The sequence below is a fragment of the Pseudopipra pipra genome, chromosome 1, assembly GCF_036250125.1.
Source record: "Pseudopipra pipra isolate bDixPip1 chromosome 1, bDixPip1.hap1, whole genome shotgun sequence".
NCBI lineage: Eukaryota > Metazoa > Chordata > Aves > Passeriformes > Pipridae > Pseudopipra > Pseudopipra pipra.
In genome coordinates, this window is record NC_087549.1 from 114,485,146 (window position 1) to 114,506,852 (window position 21,707).

At 37.3% G+C, this 21,707-nt stretch overlaps 1 protein-coding gene across 8 annotated transcripts in view; it reads right to left on the reverse strand.

Annotated features, from left to right (window-relative positions):
- RBMS3 (RNA binding motif single stranded interacting protein 3) overlaps positions 1–21,707 on the reverse strand; it is a 767,181-nt gene that overhangs the window by 136,393 nt on the left and 609,081 nt on the right. For all 8 annotated transcript variants that reach the window (XM_064672487.1, XM_064672497.1, XM_064672475.1 and 5 more), the window contains 2 exons: positions 18,239–18,396; positions 8,241–8,320 (listed from right to left, as the gene is read on the reverse strand). In XM_064672487.1, the coding sequence (XP_064528557.1) occupies positions 8,241–8,320; positions 18,239–18,396 (238 nt within the window). The remainder of the gene's footprint in view (positions 1–8,240; positions 8,321–18,238; positions 18,397–21,707) is intronic.

Sequence of the window (21,707 nt, forward strand, 5' to 3'; positions counted from 1 at the left end):
TAGTTGGCTCAGGTGTGACAACACTATACTGCAGCAGTACGGTCTGCAAAGCAGATGTACTCCATCATTTAAAGTGTCCTGAAGGGACTAATAAAGTAACACAGGAGAGGAAGAAACAGGAGGAGTTGTGCCACTGCTGGCCACAGCTGATGAAAAAGCAGAATTCCTCCCTGAAATTTGAATCATGTATAAACGACTTTACAATGTTCCACATTGTTTCATGCTCTGATTTGCATATTTTTATTTGCTTGTTTTGCTTTGTTTTAAATTGCCAGCCCTTTAGACCTAAACAATCTGAAATTCAAGCTGTGAGTCTTTCTGGCTCATAAATTTTGCCTGCCATAACACCTGTGCAACTCGTCTGTCTTGTCTTGGATTTTACAAGTGCATCCAAGGAACAGCACTGTCCCTGGACCAGAAACTTGTTGACACTTTTCCTGCTGATGTATGAGGCAAGACAGAATTCAGTACACACGCTCTCAGCTGTGCTGGTTATACAGCAGTAACATATAGAAGGGACTTTTTTGTTCGTAAGCAAATATATCTGCCATTACACATGAACGGAATAGATTTTCTGAATTGGAGGATTTACTCTTAACAGCAAAAAATGTATTTTGAGTTAAAAGAAAGAAGGTATATATTAAAATTAATTTCGATAAACTGTGGCACAGTTCATTGCCAGTAGATACTGTGAATGAGAAAGGAATGCAGTTCTCTGTTTATGCTGCAGACTTCTGGAAATCTTAGGAAAGATATGACAGGTGATACTGTGACAGGAAGAAACAAGGAATAATCTTTTCTCATTTATATGCCATATTGTTCTCTAACTTTCATTCTTATAAACCAAGTGAAAGATCTTAATTCAAACTGTAGTACTGCTACTTTATACGCCATGACCTGAATTTCTGTGATATCACAAACTGATCTTATGCATTTTTTATTACTTCTAGTTACAAAGTAATAAAAAAACCCCAACCCTGTGAAAGACTTCCTCCTTAATTATACAGCCAGATTACAAAGCTCAGGATTCTATCCTATGTTTTTTTAAAATACAAAAAGATATGGTTCTTTTCCAAAGAACCTATAGACCAGTACAAGCTCAAATGAAACACAACATAAATATGTAACATATCAGATCTTTGAGATTGCCCCCATCATCAACAAGTTTATATATTTCTGGAAAAGCAGGCTTTAGAACACGTCAACACTCAGTCTTCTCTCACACAACTTCCCTTATGAGCTCAAACTACATGATTTAGCACTGGTACACATAATGTCTGAAACACAAATTAGCTCAACTTGCGTTCCTCTAAGAAATAAGCACATACCAGCTATTGGGGTTTATTGGGTAAACATCTAATTCTGTATCCTCCTAACCAAAGGGAGTCTTTTTTGAACTAAATGGAAATGTGATAAAATCTTGAGTAGATAGGAAATTTTTTTTTTTTTTGTAGAAAAATATCCCTTGCCTTCAAACAATATAAATTATATACAATCTTTAAGATCCAAGAAATCTAGGAAATTTGGAATGGATCTTTGCAGCATGACATGGAAATGTGTGCTATGAAACCACAAGCATCTACACAAATGTCAGTACAGGAAGGACAACTGAAGGTTACATAAACATAGTTCTGATGAAAAAAAAAAAAAAAGAGCTAAAGATAGAGAAACCAGTCTTGTCCAGTGATACAAAATGACACACTTAACATTTGAAATTCTCAAGAATGCCATGAAGAAAACCAAATATCATTAGACTTTTGAAGTCTATGTTTTAAAGGAGAGAAACTTTGCAAGTCTAAGAAATACTTGATTTCAGTCAAAGTCACAACCTATTGGAAATCTATTGCTGCAGAGTCAGTACAGGCTGGATTAACTACAAAGGAGATTTGGCCAAGTACCGTAAGGAGGGCAAAGCCAGGAGCCTGAGCTGGTAGTGTGTGACAGCCGGGCTCTAAAAGGGAGAGCAGAACGTGGAGCAGCAATGAGGTTGGCCACATCACAGAAAGCCTGCACGAGCCACAAACCAAAGCCTCAGAGATGTAACCAGGGAACTGTTTTCTAAGAAAAAGGTTTTATATTTTCCACTAATTCAGTACCCATTCTGTAGTTTCTTGGTTAGAAAGTCCATCTTTATGACCATCTTCTACAAAGTCTGTGTGATGTCTGAAAAATGAAAACTTATTTCCCTAGGGACACTGTCTTCTGAGACCTGTATATAGCACTGAGGCACCTCTTAACATCCAACACAACGCAGGCAATAGGTCCACAGAGCCCATTCTGCACCGAACAGTTACACTGGCCTCATGGTCATCACAAGGACTCAAGCAGGACAGTGACAGAAGGAGTTAAAGATTTTAACTGTCTGTCAAAGACGAAGACTGGGAACAAACAGACATTAAAAAAATGCTCAGAGAGTTTGCCATGTGAAAGAAATTTCTCCTAACAATGAGCTGAGCGTGTGCATCAATGGAGCACAGAATGTGAAAGATAACAGCAATTCCATAAAAAATGTCAGTCAGTAATTGGAAACAGGACAAATAAATAGAAAATTTGTTAAATAGGGGTTTTTAAGAAGTCTTTACATGGATCGTATTTTCTGATACAGGAGGGAAGAATTTATATAGTGCAGTCAGCAGATAACAATGAAAAAACAAACCTGAATTCTTAGAAGGTAGACAATACAAGAGATTCAGATAACTAACATCATATACATGAAAGGAACTGAGAATACAAGCAAGAGAATTGGGGGTGTTTGAATAAAGACAATTTTTGAGGATAACAATATGTAATAGACAACCCCCTTCTAAAACTAGCTTCACTGAGTATTACCAGTACCAAACCTAGCAGAATACTCTTAATTCTAGGTTCTCTATAGCATTCAACGAATGTTTAAAGGTAACTACAAACCCATACCTAGAGTTTATAAGTTTAGAGTTTTGGCTGCTGTTTAAAACAGCAAAAACATATACATATATACAGACAGCTAGGTAGTGCCCCAAGAATATAGATTTGGAAGAGTTTTCTCAGAGTTTTATGCATATATATGAACAGATAATTAAATAAAAAGATGAACACCAAGAAACGGGCAAAAAAGCTATCGGACAGATTTTAAGTTCATTCACTAAAAAAACCACAATTTACAGCCTCACTAATGACAAACTAAATAGTATTAGCTCATCCACTAAGAGAAAAACAGTGGAAGACGTTGTTAATACCCAGTTCACAGTTAACCCTCAAATGGAATACTGTTTTCTCATGACCATTTTAGCCACAATCTCCTAGAAAACATGCTGCTCTAAATAGTGTATTCCAAATTCTACCTCTCTGAAGCAAAGATTAATTATTTGAATTTAGTCTCTGTGGTGGAAGAATCTAAGAGATGACCTAAGAGAAATATTTAAACTAAGTAGAGAGGCAGAAAATATCCATTCATTCTGGTGAAATGAGTCCATAAAAATGCAGTGCTTAGGACCCTTTCAAGAAAAAAAAATAAAGCATGGCCATTAACGATTAAAGCAAGATATGAGGTATTTGCAAATACATCCGTATTGTTGCAGATAATTTCTTTCCCTTTAAGAGTTTTTGCTCTAGTAAAAGTCAGTATCAAAATGACTATCACTTGTTACTTGTGGGTTTCTTAACCTACACAAGGATAGTACTTCCCTCTTCTTCCTTTTTATCAGATATTTTTTTAATCTGGCATTAGAATTAGCAACAAAAGCCCCTACAGAAGAATATTCTTGACCATGTATTGTAGCATTCATGTGTCTCAATTGTTTTAAATTTTCCCTGAAATAGGAACTGGCCTAATGTCTTCTGAAAACCCAAAGTATTTACAAAGCAAATGAAATTTAGGAAGTACTATAATGACTAGAAAATGCTGTGAGGGAGCATAATGGATGCATCAGCAGAGGATAATTACCGCAGTTGAGGCATGTTCCCATGAAATTCCAGAGAGAAAAGTAAGAACCTGTTAAATCTTTGCACTTATTCAGAAAGAGAAAATGAAGTTATCTAAAGACATCCAAGGATACTGGGAGACGAACAAAAGCTCTGTGTAAATATCATACCCTAAGCTTGCCCATCCAAAGAGAAATCAATTTGTTACTGACAGACAAGCTAGGAATTTTTACTTGAATTCAGTGATTGCAAGATGTCATAGATTAGCAGGATTTTCATATTCACCAATGAAAATAGATGCAGCACTGAAAGAGAGAGCAAGCTACCTTCATCATTAGTAGTGCTCTTCACATCTTGATGGAGACGTACAGTGCTATAGTCTGATGCATTAATTTGCTGACTTCTCTTACAGAGTGGCAATGTGGGGCCTATGCAATAAGTTTCACATAAGGCTGCACTCTCTATAGGGAGAAAATATACCCAACAGGCCTTGGTCTATTTATCTCAGAAAAGCAGTGCTAGTAAAGGGAAAACAAAAAAACCTCACAAATAAAACCCACTAAAATAATAATCACTCAAAGCTACACAGAATATTTATGAAGTTCACATGGAATCTGCCAGGCACTGAGATTTTGCAGATTTCTGGAGACAACTGTACTTTCTCAGTCTGAAAGAAATGCAAAGATATTAACTAATTATTTATGGGCCAACCAATTACTTTGTACTGTACATCTAAGACTGAACATCATGAAATGCTTATTAGTTGAGCAAGCAGGACAGTGGAACAATTCCTTTTGGAATGGAATGAAGCCAAGGAGTCAGATGGAGAAGGATCCTTAATGAGAATAATTCACTAACACAGACACAATACTGCTCAATTTACCTAGGAATTATACAACTGATGAGCAAAATATTTCAAGAGTCAGAAAATAACCCGCACATTATCACTGAGTTGAAGCAGAGTGATTTGGAGCTGCAAGTGCTCATTTCTGTGATTTTTAAGAGACAACAGGCAGTAATTGAAGTTAGAAAATCAAACAGGGATAAATGTATTTTTGCCTTGGGAACATGCAGAATACAGAGTCTCCAGAGAGTCTTGTGTACCTTCCTTTTCTTGAAGACGCAACACTTCTTTCCTGCTGTACTGTTGGGCTGGATCAGCTTAGAAGTACTTGGACTCAAACATCCAGATACACAACAGTTACTCTCTTGTAACTTCTTTCTTACTTCCAACAACAACAAAAAAATACATATCCAACTAAATTTACATCTCATTTGCCAAGAAAAAAACCCAACAGTTGAAAAAGAGCTCTGTATCCAAAATTAATGTTTGAGATAACTCTTTGGGCAGATACAACTAAGTCACAGCCCACAATTTATTCTGCCAAGAAAGCCAAAGCCATAGTGTCCAATCTTTCTGACGGGCTGTTCAGCATCATGTGAAATCTACCTACTGCAGTCCTTCTTCCATCATGACTTGGTAATCAGGCAAAACTGTCCCTGGAACACATGAGCATTTTATCCTGTAAACATGGTAATCTTACAAACATACATCCCACAAGATGTATGGGTGACACAACACCAGGATCACAACTCAGGGAATCCAATTGGGGAACACAGTGCAGATGGAAGCGAGCTGCCAAAATGATTTGTCTGATTCACAATCCCACTGCCTCAGGCCAGTACAAAATGGCCTGCAGCAGGCTGATTTCCTTCTTGATGGGCCTCAAGCAACCTTCTATTAGCTGGCAAACCTGAACCAGAACACTAGAGCTTGGATGAGAGGAGATGTGGACAAAAATGCAAACCCCTCCCAGTTCACTGCTACACCTGAAAGAAATCCAGCTGAAAATCCAAAATCAATGTAATTTAACCCTAAAAGGATTGATTCATTTCCTCTCTCAGCAAGAGTAGGTCTCTGAGAAGCAGAGGTTAGTAACAGATAGTGTGACATACTTCTGCTAATGTTCTCCAGCTCCTCATTTTTAACTGCTATCCATAAAGAGGTCACAGCAATAACTAGAGATGATTCTCTTTTTATGCCAATTACTGAGATGCTGGGAGTATCATTTTCAGACTCTGATTGTGATTTTCCAAGTACACTAGGAGGCTTGATTTTCCTTCCTCTTCCATGCAGGAAGATAAGCAACTGCCAAGAGGGGAATAAAGCGAGACACTCCTATCTTTGTTGAGAGTATTAAATACAGGTTCATAGCACAGATGTATAAACCAAGTACAAGCCTTAACAGGAATCTATGTAAAGAAGAAGAAACTAAGAGTAAGTATTCTTTTGTACTGGATCAAAGGTAAATTAATATGATCCTTTGGATCACCTCAACTGCAAGGGTTGAATACAACAAATCTTATAATTATGGTTTTAAAGAGTGCCCTACTCTAATAATGAGGCACAAATAGTCTATTTTATGTGGATTAAATACCCTATGACAATTTCTAATGCTCTGTGTTTGGAGCTACAAAATCTGCCTCCCAAAACTTAAGTACAAAATAGGATCTTACCTAGTGCATAGTTGAGTGAGTTCAGTTACTGGTTCAGTGACTTTGCCACAAGATGCTTTAGGCTATACCTGAGTCTGAACAGTACTCAGGTAAATAAAAACTCTTAAAATGGTAACTTCCCAAATAATCCTTGCAACTAAATGCCACCTGATAAAAATAATCACAAGAGAAACTTTGTAGATAATCTTTCCACATGGACACCTTCTTCAAGAAACTAAGAGCTGATTAATGTCCTTCAAGAAAGCATCAGAAATTATAGCCATTAAAATCCAATTTCAGTGTATCTCTTGGAACAGAAGTAAGTAATCATGCTATCTTATCAAGACTCCTATATTGATATTCCACACTGTTCATGTTTAATACCCAGTATATTCCTGATTAATTAAAAAGTTAAAAAAGAAGGAAGAAAGAAAATTTATTTTTAATTTCTAGCTTTCATTCTTTACCATGTAGCCTTTTTTGTCTCAAGCAGGCTCTGTAAGAATATTCTACTTTATTTCTGTATCTAATGATGTCTCTCTGAGACAATTGGGAATGTGACCATGCAGGGTTATCATGACAAAGCTGGACTTACTAATTCCTTGCTATTCACACTCTTTCCATTGGGTGTTGCTACGATATTAAACAGATTACTACTGGGAATCAGTGTATGCATACAGAAGAGCATGCTAAGTTCTCTGCCTATGTTGCTTTGCCCATTGTTCTATGCAGCCCAATTCTGTTGCCCTTCACAAAGTTGGTGGTGTAATTCATTAGTTGGTGCTGAGAAAAATTGTCAGTGACTGCTTTCAAAAAAAAAAAAATCATAAAATGGAGTCCTGCAGCATGTACTAAAAGCGTTATATTCTTTCATGAAGGTGATATGACTAAAATTTATATGTGCATTGCAGCACTCAATTAATGTACACAGTAGCTGTGCAGATGGCTCTTTTTTAATTAGAGTATTTAGTGCATCTTCTGCACAAAGAACTAGACAATGAATAAGGAGGAATTTAATGAAAGTAACCAAAAAAGGAAATATTTTAATGAAAGTTTGGGGAGGGGGAGGGAGAAAGAGATAATAACTTAGGACACAATTCTTGCAAGTATTTCCTGCTCATTGGATGTAGCTCTTCAGACAATCCAAATGAGATATCTTTGCAGATCTGTGGCCTTGGGGAGGTCTTGTCTTGTCAAGCACTAAGTATCAGGCAACTGATCACTAAACTTTGCACAGCTGAGGGACACACAGATGACAGCTGAAGATTTGAAAAACAAAATAATGGCTGAAACTTGACTTTCAATGTGGCAATGAAAGGATACACCAATGAGTGTATTCTATGGGTATTATGAGAAAACATTAAGATTTCAATAAGTTATGGCAAGTACAAATGGTATAAAAAAGTATAATATTTAGCAACACTAACCAGTAAGTGTAAAGAATATAAAGTTACTACAACCTGAAATCTTGGCTATTTTATAGCCTATAACATAGTTGCTCATCTAAGTATATTACTAGTTTGTTAGAAAAGCACCAGCATTATGTGGCCTCTACTCTAATTGGGGAAAAAAACCCCAACAACATTTAATATTAAAACATTTAAACAACAACATTAATGTTACATGTTCTTAAATTTACTGCTGTCAGGCACAAATGCTTGAAGCATACAAACTTGGGCAAGAAAGAAATTGCTACAGGTCATAAATGATTGGCTTCAACCAGAGAAGTTATATGTCCTTTTAGCAGGGGTAGTAATTTAAGACACTCTCAACACAAATTTCAGTATTTCTGTATTCTAAACTCTTCAGTGAATTTTAAATTTCACAATGATGGCTAGACTTACCTGGTAGACCAGGTGGGGTTTTCAGATATTTGCCATTAAAATGTTGAATTACTACTTCACATTTTTCTGTAGACTCCATTCTGGAAAAGAGAAGAGAGTGGAATATGGGTAGGGCCTATATGTGTTACTAGAATATTATGAAAGTACTCAGTCAGCAAAAACAAAAAGCAAAAGGAGAAAAAAAGGACAAGCACAGATGCTGAGAGAAATCTTCAAAGCTGCTCTTGCTGATTTCCGTGGAGAAACAAGTTGAGCTCATTAGGATACAGTGTGACTTGGGAGGAGGACCTGCCACCCTCACAGTCTGCAGCTGCACTCCCGGCTGTGTGTGAGCTGCAACAGTGTCAATGAACAGTCCCCTCTTCCCTCTGGGGAATCACCCTGAACAAGGAGAGTCTTTATGCTCTCAGGTACTGCTTGGAAAGGCAAAAGATGTGTTTGTAGATTCCTCGTATACTCAAAATAACTTCAAACAGCATAAAAGAAATGAATTACAGAATTTGGAGAAAAACACAGAGGATGAAACAACAATTATTGAGGATTACAGTGTTAAAAAACAACCTGCAAAGACAGACTCTATAGCAAAACCAAAGGCAATGCATATATGTCCATTACAATATGAAGCCAAATACTGGGTGAAGATAATAATTTACAGGTAACGCTGGCAGGGAAAATGTCTTACCCTTCATCTCATATGACCTCAGGATAACTTTCAGCATTGAGACATTAAAGCATTAAGAGTGAATTGGTACGCATATTTTTTAAGAAATATAAGGAATACAAAGCTACTAGTCAAATCCCAAATCATGGTTATACCACATCTGGGAAATTACCATTCTTTCAGGTCTTGTAAATTAACTGCATACTAGTTCAGAGAACGGTTGACTTTGCTACAGAGCGGGTACAGAAACTTTGAAAAGAGGAAAGAGAGAAATGTAAAGCTAATAATTTCTTAGAAAAATAGTGTTATGTCCAGTGCTCCTTCAATACACCAGTGGTTACCTCCAGGTGCTCTCCATAAAATAACTCCACTGACACATATATTGCTTACTTCTCACCAGTCTATACCTTGTTTAAATGAATTTATCCACCATGTTTCATGGCATTTGGTTTTTGGAAAGAGTGGCTCACATACAGCAGCAGCAGTTTGTCTCCCAGGATACAATTTTGCCAGAGTTCGAAGGACCACCCCATACCACTGAAAAAAATAATTTAAGGATCCTGTTTGCCTGTTTTAAGTCTTTGAGGAAGTCAAAGTCTTTCATCCTTTTGTTTCAAGTGAAGTAATTAAAAATTGCCCCTTCCATGTTGTATCACTGCATATCATGTGGGCTGGGCTATTTCTACAAGCACAAAGACAGCGACTTAGACTGTTCACTTTGGCTTCATTCAGATTTAACTAAGCGAATGTCTGCACCGAACCTTTAGAGACTCTTGTCTCTGAAAGAATAAATGCAATAAAAGTCTGTTTTCTGTAGCTGCAGGCACTTGGTGTCAAACCATGTTATGTTGCACCACACAGCAGTGACAATTTCATTTTAATACATGGGGTACATTTTAACAAGCCAAAGCAGTCCTTGCAAAGAATGCAATATATAAGCTGCCAAGTGAAAGAGACTCAGTGCACTTCATGCATTTTATGAGGGAAGAGAATAAAAGTGAAACCCACAGTGTTCTGGGATAAAAAGGCCATCATTCCAATAGCACTCTGAAAAAGAATGTGCACATTTTCTTCTCAAGTTTCACAATTAGCGGTTCTCAAATGCCATTGCCAGCTATCTGTAATCTGGCACACGCTTCGCTTGAAACCGACACTGGCATTATCGACTCGGTTTGAAAAGGCAGCACAATAGACAAAGCCCTCTATACATGTTCCCTTCAGACGTGTTGCTGAGTAACAACTGCATCCATCCCTCATCCGCCCCACCTGAGTCCTCGCGTGCTTCCTGCAGTATGAGCCTGAGGGGATACACTTCCCTCCCGGCCGTGCCACGGTTGGTCAGAGAGCCACTCACTAATCAGGATGGCATCTATTACAGGGCCACTGAAGTACAAATTATAATTTACACTTGCCCACAATACTCCTTTTTTAGAAATAACCCATTCAAATTGTGTTCTTCAAGATGATTAGCCCACTGACTGACTGGGAAGAATCAGAAGCATAGCGCAAGTACATATATTACTAAAATTGTATGATACTTGCTATAACGAGACCCTCGTTTTAGTTTAGTTAAAATTCTGATCAACATGAACCACTTAGGTGGCAATGTCTATGGCAGGCACCTACACGTGAGTTGAACCTGTCTGCACACATCAATTCAGATATTACACTTTCTCTCATTTTATCCATAAAGATTAGCCATATCTAGGCAAAGGCCCAATAAAAATATACTTTTCTCAGGTCCCCACTAATAAATTCCATCTACTTTTTCTTCAAAAAGCTGTGGCACTCCTCTGCTGTAGAACGTGTTTGGAATTATTCTTCTCATCCGAGATAGACATGTTTCAAAATGTTGCTTGAGACTATTATTTAATAAAAATATCACTAATGGAATTGTTACATGTTAAAAGCCTCTAGGGGACAGGTTTTCTATAAAAGAATGTCATTGGAGTCCAGGTAAACTTGGGAGAAGAGTACTCTAAAATACATTTTTTTAATATTAGGGCTTCTTCATAATTGATAGAACAAAAATATGACTAAATATAATATTCTGGATAAAAGATAAATATCTTGGATGCTTCAAACACTTCTATTGAAAGATACAGGTATTAACACTCCTGCTGGAAAGAGAAGGACATCAGCTTCACATGATATTAGAAATTTCCTTCTGATTAGATAATTTGTGAAGTATATTTTCAAATTCCTTTCAACAGTATGTTTTTGGTGCTGATCATAAGAGGATCTAAGACAATAATGCATGTTTAAATGCAATTGGGGGATAACTATAATGCATCTGAGCATTATTTTGAACCAGGAAATGCACTGTAGGAGAAAAATTATCAAAGCCATAGACTTTTATGATTTTTTAAAGCCACAGGTAATGATCTAAACCCAAATAAACTAGTAAAACCATGAGAATTTATTTTTACCTGTGTCTATATATCTCCCAGTCCTGGAAACTAAGTTTTAAAGTTCCCAAATACAACATAATTAATGAGACTGTCTATATTCTATTCTATTTGAAAGGAAGTAAATTTTTAAAAATCTGTACAGTGTTTTTATGATTTTTTTTTCTAGCCATAGTTTTTAAATTAAAGATATGTAAATATGATTAGTAAAAGAACAACAAAAAACCAAAAAAACAAACAAAAAAACCCCCAAAAACCAAACCAAACCAAACCAAACCAAATCAACCAACCAACCAACCAAAAAAACCCCAACAACCAAAACCCAATCCCAAACAAAACCAGGGTATGCTTAAACAAGTATCAGTACCAAGTAATTTGATGTTCACATCTTGCTGCTGAATATTTATTTTAATTTAAAAACTTTATATTACTCTCTCTATAGACCATAGCACCAAAGTAGGCATTACGTGTTCTTATAAGTAATAGGGAATATTTAACAGAAAAGAAGAGAAAAAAAGAGAAGAAAGAAAAGAGAAGAGAAGAGAAGAAGAGAAGAGAAGAGAAGAGAAGAGAAGAGAAGAGAAGAGAAGAGAAGAGAAGAGAAGAGAAGAGAAGAGAAGAGAAGAGAAGAGATTATAAAAAAACCCCTGAAGCATAAACATAAACCATGTTTATTATACAGATTGATACTCTGTCAAGATAAAATTTAATAAAAAATTATATATACGGAATAACATGATGATTACATAATTATTACCTAGAAATATTCAGTACCATGTAATTACCAGTCAGTGGAAAAATGTGGGTTTGTTTTACATATACCCTATAGTCACTTTGCTTAATAATAATAATGTAAATGAGAATCAGGACTATATCTTTTTATATCCAGAGTAACTATTAAAGATTTAATTGTTACTACCACATTTATGTTATGATCTACATATGAATATTGGTTTTGTTTATAAGAGCAGAAATAATAAATCTTGGAGGACAGTGTTTCCTTACTATTTAAGGCATTTTGCAAAGATGGAAGGTAGGCAGTAGCAGTATTATACTGTCCAAAGAACTGAGGTCATAGTCAGAATACACACCAAAGAACTCAATTTCTTTAGCATATCAAAAAGATCACTAGAGGGACAGTCTGCTGGCAGTGCATAAGTATCTTTGTGGGGAGGATAAACTATGTAGCAAGTAGTGCTTTAATCTTCCTGAGGAAGTTCTGACAAGAACCAGACAAATTTGAAAGAGAAATTAGGCAGAAACATTTAACTGCAAGGAAGTTGATCCATTGGCAGACATTAGATAGAAAAGAGGTGCTTCTTTTTTTTCTGGTGGATGGCTTCAAATCACTTCTGAAAGTCTTATTTTAGTAAATGGCAAGTATTACCTCAATATTAGGTAACTGGGAGTATTTCAACTGTCTATGATATAAAAGACGTCAGGCAAAATGATCTTCTGGTCTCAAATACTCTAAAGGTACAAGATAGTTTTGATTAGCATGAGGTTTCTTAGCGCCTCTTTATGTTCTGCTCTTCATCTTTCTATGGAAACATTTCACTTATTTTTTAATTTACTTTGGTCTTTTAATTGCAGGCATTCTAAGACCTTGATATTGCTGCAATTTGTGATTTTCTCCTCCCCTGTAACTGACTTAGGTATTATATCTCCCCAGCTCTTCAGCTGGTAAGAGATTGCTTCAAGATGTTTGTACTTTTTGGGTTGAATCCATTTTATGCTGGAAAAAACTATTTCCTTTGTCACTTATAGCCTAAGAAGAGATTTATTTTGACAAGTTCTCCTCATTGCTCACAAACAGTAACTTTTCCCAACATGTCTTGCCTGTATATTCTTCACCTCTTTGCTTGAACAACAGAAGGTTGTTTACTATCTCAGATAAATATATAAATACAGAAACCACTCCTCTTCTCTGGGGATATGGTCCATTTTATACCTTGCAGAATGACCCAGTATGCCAAGGTGACCATCTTGAGCTGCCTGAGTATCTCTGCACTACAGTATCTGTATCTACAGTGCTCTCTATAGAGAAATCTCTTTGGTTCAGAAGAGATCTAATAAAACTAAATGACACCTACACTATACTGAGAAATCATGAAAGATGCACCCAGAGTGTTTAAATGCCTCACTACAGACCCCTCCAGCTGGTTTACAAAGGGACAGAAGAGTCTCCTTGATGTGTACCTTTGCTCTGAGGTGACAGCTAATTGAGAATCTCTTGATTTTGGTCGTTTGCTGGAACAGCATCATAACATTCTTTTATGACAGTTTGTGTTGGACAAATTTTCTCATGTTACTGAAAAAGAATAGTATGAACACAGTCTTTTCCACACAGAGCCAGGTTGATTTATGCTACTGTCTTCACAGTCTCAGGTTAAGTATTATACTGGTGCCCGCCAGCAGTGCAATACTTGACTGTCTGACTGTCAGCATTTCCATCATAAATTTCTGTTTTCAGAAGCTTATGACTTCGTTATAAAATGTCGCTTGGGGGAGTGAATCTTGCAAGGTCATTTTAAGTTACAAGACAGCAAACAAAATAAAAAAGTTAGTGGTTTCTAACACTTTCTTTGCACTTTATCACTTTAAAGGACCTACAAAATGCCTTTTCTGCTGTTCAGCTAAGTGTGGCACATGTATGTATGGTATTATTAATACTACTATCTCTATAGGGAGGATACTTAAATAGTACTTGAATGGTATTTTACTATGGGTTTATAGAAAACAATTTTTATTTAATAGGTACCAGTTAAGTCCTCCCCCGAGGTATATCCCAACATCTCCTTGCTCCCTTTTCCATGTCCCAAGGAGTTCTTCAATTAAACTCAAAACACCTCAGGCTTTGATTATGCAAATTGTTCAGCCAAATTATCTGATGGCTCCTAACTTTCCTTGTTCCACCCTCATCACCTTTCAGAGCTTCACATCCATTTTCATCTTATGGAGCCCCACTGATATTTGTCTAGGGATCCTGACCCACCTGTCCTTCTCTGGAGTTTGCTTCTCCCTGAAAGTGCAGTTCCATGCCTATCAATTTTCTTAGGGGTGTACATAGTCTACCAAAATCTGGTCCAGGTTGCAATACCATATGAAAATGTGAGAGTCTCCTCATATAGACCTCCCCAGCACCCTGCAGTGTTGCTCTCCTTTCAGACAGGCCTTTCAATGGAATTTTAGCAGCACAGGCATTGGAATATTTTACAGATGTCACACAAAGTCTTTGGGGCACATTTGGGATTTCTAGTTTCACCTGAGACATTAAATTATAAAGCAATTTCCTGGGTAAGACATAGGATGTGACAGATCATTCTTCTGACTGACAGTAGGAATGATCCTTACAATATCTAAGCCTGCATTACCGCCCCAGCTGATGGATTTGTTCAAGCTAAATTTACAGCACCTTTTCAACTGCCTTCAATTAAACCCTTGAATAAGGAAGAACAAAGCATTTTCCCTCTTCATGAATGCATCCTTGAACTGCCTGGATGTTCTTCATCCAGTGGTGCTGCTGACACTTCTCTGTCTCCAAAGTAGCATCATCACTGATTCTCAGAAATCCCTTCTAAGTATTCCACCTTTCATTTGGCAAAACAGCACCACTGCTTTGCCTCCACCATAATTGTGTTATTTCCTTATCTTCTCCCACCTCAACATCTGGAACTCATCCTTTGTGGGCCTGTGGAAAGTCAGGTCTTTCAGCATATACAATTACCTCTTTATAAATGGCAACACATCTTCAGGATGAAGATAAATATTTCCCTCCATGCTCTCAGTACCTTTCCCTATCCAGTAATTCCAGCCTCCCTGAAAGACCTTCTCACTCCCCTGATCGCCTTTTTATTCATACCATCAACAGCACTACTAATGTTCTGTTTGCCAAATTCATATGATATCAGCTTTGAAGTTTTATCTTGACATAAGTCTTCAAATCCACTTTCTGTGGCTTTTTTCCCTTTGTTTTTTCGCTTTGTTTCATTTTGGTTTTGTTTTTCTTTTTTTTTTTTTTTTTGAGAATGAAGGACTATGATTTTTTTCTAAGCTCTAAAGAATATACTTATATTTTTAAAATGAGAGATCAGATGCTGAAGTTATTAGATGACTCCCAGCAACAGGGATTTAAGAAAAACAGCTACAAATTTAAATGCTGTGATGAAATCTGTGTGAGGGTAACACTGTGTCATTCCCTCTTTTGACACGCAATCTTATGACAGACTGCACTCAAAGCTTCTCATCCACAGTGTCTCCTTTTTCCAATATCCTGGCATTTCTTCCCCCTCCTACTTTTTATTTCTCTTTCTTCTCTGTGTTTAGTCCCAGCTTTTGCTTGCCACTATCAACAGAAGCACATGCTGCCGAATGACAACAGCAACACAACCCCTGTGGAATGCCAGTTCCCACAGAGAGCCTGAAGCCAGGTAGGGTAGCCTTGAAGGACAAAGTATGAGCCAGAGGTGCAGTAGAGGCAGGTGTCCAGGGCTTACAGCATGGATACACTTCTGTGAAGCCACAGTCGGAGTCTAAAGCTTCCCTTCTCTGGCCCCTTGCTCATAACTCTCCTCCCCAAGATCTCCCCTGGGGTGTACTCAGGCACAGTTGGCTCAGGCCACAGTGAAAGGTTCTGGAAAGTTTTGGGAAAATCTGTTCAGTTGCTTTTGAGGGACGAAAAAGAGAGGAAATACTTTCACAGCTTAACTTTCACTTCAAGCTAGTTTTGTATGCACATACTTTAAAGGAGGCTCTTAATGTCGCCAGACATTACTCAGATAATTTCGATCCAAGAACATTTGAAGTTATCCCAGTTATAAATGATTAAGTAGCCACCTGCTGTACTATAAAACTGCTAATAATACCCATTTAGGAGAAAAGTGTGACAATACCTGCCTTACCTTAAGTCTTTACTTCTGATTGCTTTTGAATGAACACACTTATTTTGAGATTGACTATTTCCATAATTGGGCAGACTCAAAAAGTGAATTTTAATCATCATAGCATGTAACTAATAACTTTGAAACATCAAATTTCAAAATTGCTGGATGCTACAGCATTTCAGTGTATGCAAATTTAACTTTTTCACCTGTGTTACTGTGGCTCAGTTAAGAGCTATGCTAAGCAGCATGGTACGTTCCACAAACAGGAAAGACATACTGTGATAAAAGGCCCCAAGTCAGAAGGTACAATAGCCAGGATCCCCATATGGGTTGCTGATCTGAACTTCTAAATTATTATTTGGACTGGAAATCCAGCTTCCATCCCCTACCTGTACAGCACTGGTACCCACTCAACATGTGCTCATACTGTAGGTACACTAGAATGAAACCTTCATGACTACAAGCAAAGGTAAACAAATTAATCTATTTGGATTGACATGCAGAAAAAAGATACCAAATAGCATTCCACTACAAAAAGAAGTTCAGCTGGTCATGTAATTAAATCTTGTATTGATAATTCTGCAAAGATGAGAGTCAGCATTCAACTATGGTTCCAAATTCCTGGATTAACTCTGGCCTCACTCAAGTCAGTGGGAAGTCTGCTGTATACTTTGATGGGATGAAGGTTTTACCCCACTGTCATTTGCATGGTGAATTATGCAACCTTCAAGTTAGATCATTAAAGGGCTCCTGAAATATGTTCCATAATTAAATATATTTTCATAAACTAAGTCAATTTTTAAGAATGCGAGTTTATCCATGAGTTAGACTAATCTTTATTTAGTGAGTTAGAAAAATTCATGGTATTATCTGCAAGAATGCATAAGGAACAGTGTGTCATCTTTCAGCATAAATGTTTTGCCTTTTTCCATTTGAATTCAGATAATACTATCTTAATATTTTTTGTGCACGATGATCTTTCACATCAAGGAAAAAGGTAATACTACAAGGTCACTTATCTTGCAAGCTAACTTTTTATCATACAGTACCTCATTTCACTCAGTGGTGCTGTGACACGAACAGAAGTGTCATGATATACCATGATATGATGTATTTCAGAGAAATTTGCAAGACAAAGAAGTCATTTTGCCTCCTCTACAAAGCAAAATGTTATGAATATTCTGTAGAAACAATGATTTGGGTTTTTTTTTTCCTTTTCTTTTGAAGCAGAAGACTGACTTACAGAATTGCAAATTTCTCTTCTTATTTGCTTTTTCAATACCTTTCTATATATAGCACTCTATTCCTTGGTTTTTCAAAAGAAAACTATTTGATTTGAGAATCTTTCAAGCTGAAGAGAATCTATGTAAATATTCCCTGAGAGTAAACATGGAAACTTGTCTATCCGTACTAACAACGAAGTACATGGTAATAATATGTTGCCTGTTCTGCCTAAAATATCTGACTACTCCGTTAGGGCTTGTTATATGCAAATATTTCTTCTTAAGCTCTTCTCATAGCTGCAGTTCCCTGCAGCTTTCAAGGAAGACACGTTTCTTCAGTTATAGTTCCTACCCTTTGCTCTTAAAACTGCTAAATTTACTTTTTCCTGTTGCAAAATCTTTGCTAAATATTTAAACAGTTTCAAATGGTTTTGGTTGGAAGGGACATTAAGGTCACAATAAGTGCACTCTAGGGCCTCCTAAGCTCACCCCTTGGTTTCTTTCCCAGGTGTGTGCTTCTCGCTGTAGGACATTTATTATTATCCAAGCTTGATACTGCATGGATAGCTCACATGCAGTATCAACTAGCAGTTTTTATTTGCATATACCTGCATACAATGAACTGTTTTTTAAAGCAAAGAAATGAATGTCCTTCTGCATTGGTATTCTTCAGGTGGGTGGAAAGGACAGACATGCAGCCTGATAAAGGTGCTGCTCTGCATTTTCCACAGCTGTGAGACTTCACAGCTACAGAACAGACAGCATTTGTGAAGGACCAAAGCCAAAAAATGTGCATGAATCAAAATAAGAGTAAAGGTTTCACCTGGCAAAGCCGACTCCTCTGCTGACTCCATTAGCATCTCTTAATATTCTGGTGGAAATGACATGTCCAAAGGGTTTCAGCATATTCTCCAGTTCCTGCTCATCCATGGAAACAGGTAAATTTGAGATGTATAGATTTGTGGGATCTTGCTCTTGTTGCTATGACAAAATAAGAGAAATATCCTCAGTTAGGCTTAGCACAATAGAATAGCTTATGGCTCATACAACAAGGGCTACTCAAAATAGGACCAAGTCAAGAATTTATAGCTGCATTAGAAGCAAATCTGAGCAATCTGTTCATGACAGCAACATATTTGCCAAATTTCTTCAAACTCTCATGCATGTGCTTAATTCTGTGCATGATTCCTCTTATTGAACTCAGTGACACTACTCATTTATAGAAAATTACTCTCATGCACAAGTGTTCTTGGATTTGTGTCCTAATTTAGCAAAGAGATTGTGAAGAAAACGTGATTTCCACAAATGTGCTCACTGTTAACATAAATAAAGAATGAAAATTCAACACATATTTTAAGCAGATGTGCTTTCCAGCCTGCAGAGTTCCCATTCAACCCGTTCATCATGAACCTGGTTGGTTGAAAACACAGAATGTTTTTCATAGTACCTTTTCCCTTTTTCTTTCCATAAAAAATATCTTCCTCCATAATAAGCAACAAGACCTAACAGGGCAGGGGGCAGGAGGGGAAGTTCTGCAGTTCAGCCTGAGGTCCCGATGAGATGTGTAACACATTTTTTCTCAGATTGAGCTAGAATATAAGACAAAGCCTGCTGTATCAATAATTAAGAAAACAAAATTGAAAGCAGCTTTCTCGTTCTACTTAAGATTTGTAGGTTAAACTTTCCATTTCCATTTTGGCAACCATTTCAACTCCTATTCTTGCTTGCTGAACTACTGCAAAGAAACATGGAAGAGGCATAGATGCCATATGTAAAATAAGTGTACTGAAGCAATAAATAAAACCCTTGTCTACAGACAACCAGGTCTTGATTGCATTAAATCAATTTGGTTAAGCCCTTGCAAATTTTCATGGTTCTGTCCATTTTCATTGAGACAAGCACAACATAATATCTGATCACTTGCCAGTGCAAGCCTGACTGGGATCAGGCATGACTACATAATTTCAGGTACTGTTTAATAACCAAAAATATAACATACAATACCTTACCTGAGAAAGTTCTCTGAGACAGACTTTTTGATTCTTTTTATTACAAATTTTAATGGGTAGAATTAATTTGTACTTGTTCAACACTGAATTGACAACAGTATTACCTCTTTTTGCTCTGAGTTGTCCTAAAATCAGATTACTAATCTTGCAGCAGCACCGCAACCTTGCACTGTTATGAAATTACACACAGTCCTGCAGCCATCTGCCCTGCTTTAACTAAACTAGTTTCAAATTACACTCCATTAAAATCATTGAGGATGTGCCTTGTCAAACACAATCACGCACTGTGTTTCTGGAAGATGTATAAAGACAGGACAGAACCAAGATGTTTGCTCCACCACTGCCTTGTACATTCAAGGCCTCAAAAATGGAAGGAGAAATTGTTTCAAGCTGTGATTCACACACCCCATCTATGCAGGAACAGGAATGACTAAACCAAGTCTAATATAGCTAAATACAAGAATCAGAAGCCAAAGCAAGATTTTAGCTTCTCTTGCTCCAGGCTTAGGAGAAATCTTAGCCTTTTTGGATGAGACAAAAAACCAAAAATGGGTACCCCAAAAAGGTCAAAAATCAGGAGGTGTGTAATACTGTTTTACTGCTTAATTTGGATTCTGACCTACGAGCTGTGAACACTTGCCTTTGGACATAGCGCTTAATGCCCACTGCAGTCTACTTCGCATCTCCAGACTCATTACCCCACAAAACAACACATTACCATGCACATTGAATTCTCCACTATTTTACAAAAATCAATAAATAAAAGAAAAAAATAGGCATGTTTTCAAGCTGCTGTCCATAAAAGTTATTACCACATCTTAAACTAAGGGGCAGAGGATAGGAACACCACACACAGGAACAGTGAACTTACTGCAAACTGAACTGAAGTTACAAACCTCAAATTTAGAAAAACATTATTTCCCTTTTCAGTTATCTTTCCCTGCAAATCAATTTACATTTATACAGATACAAAAGCTAGGTCCAGTACCAAAAGATGCTGGTGAGGGGTCATAACTGATACAGTATCAACAATGTGAGGAAAACAATGCAAACAGTCCTGGAGGAAAGGCAGGCAAGAAAAGAAAGGAATATGAGCTGCAGATCACACTTTTAGCTTTGGGAAAAGTAAGCAAACAAAAATCCAAAGCATTTTCTTTCTTCTTTCCCCCTTCCATCCCCCCGTCCTGGATTTTTTCCCTTTTCTGTTTGCAAACTGTTTAAGTTTTATTGCTTTTTACTTCTCCCAGGCCTCACCTCCAAAGCCACAGAAAAAAAATAAAAGATTCAGGAATTTGGAAGCATCTTCATTGTTACTAAGTACTTTGAAAGTGTGAGCACTAGAGGTAGGTAAAGCAGAGGCATCTGAGAAGCAAATTGAAGCAGAAGCGTTTGCAATTCTGATAGGCACTGTTCTTCAGAAATAATTCCACTGTTATGCAAATCTCTACCCATTCATTGGTTACGGACTTTGATTAATCCACCAATCAGTGCTCAGGGAATGACATCCATTGTCAATATTTAGAAAAAATATGTAGATGAGATCCCTGTAGCCAAAGGCCAGACTAACATGGAAAAGCTAAGTTATGCATCAGTAACTTCATGACAGCCTCTGCTTTCACCGAAGCAACTCAGTTCTGCAGAATATGAAAATGAGAACTTTTCTTTAGACTACTCAGTTTTCAAACTGGGACAAACAAGTAAAATAAACAAGAACCATTGCCAATGTGTCTCACTTCTGAACCAGGAACACATAAGCCTTTTAACTGTGCTAGAGATTAAATGTTGTTGTTTTAAATATCTGTGGAAAGTTAGCTGCACTCTGAGGATGAATGAAAGACTAGCAGGCCATAGTCACTCTCTCACAAGGATTTGCCAAACCTATCTTTTATCAATGTGATAAATAAGAGCTGTAAGCAGAGAGAGACAGATGAGGCCACTCATGCTACCTCCACAACATAACAGTGTTTTCTAAGAAAGGAAAAGAAATCCACATTATTTTTCCTTACTATACAAATATAACACTTAGAGAAATATCCCTTTCCTTTACAGAGAAGTATCACCCCACAAAAGCCATATATCACACAACAAACTGCAACAAGATGAAATGCCTTCATAGTGATGCAGCCTGGAGCTGAACAGGCTTTACAGGAGCTGTGTGGAACCCAGCTGCTCTGTCACAGTGCAGCCAGACCCCACCGTCACCTACCCTCACAAGGCCCTGTTTCTCAGACTTGGCCCCCTCCCAGCCTCTAGCACTGAAGCTCCTCATGATCTTTTTCAGTT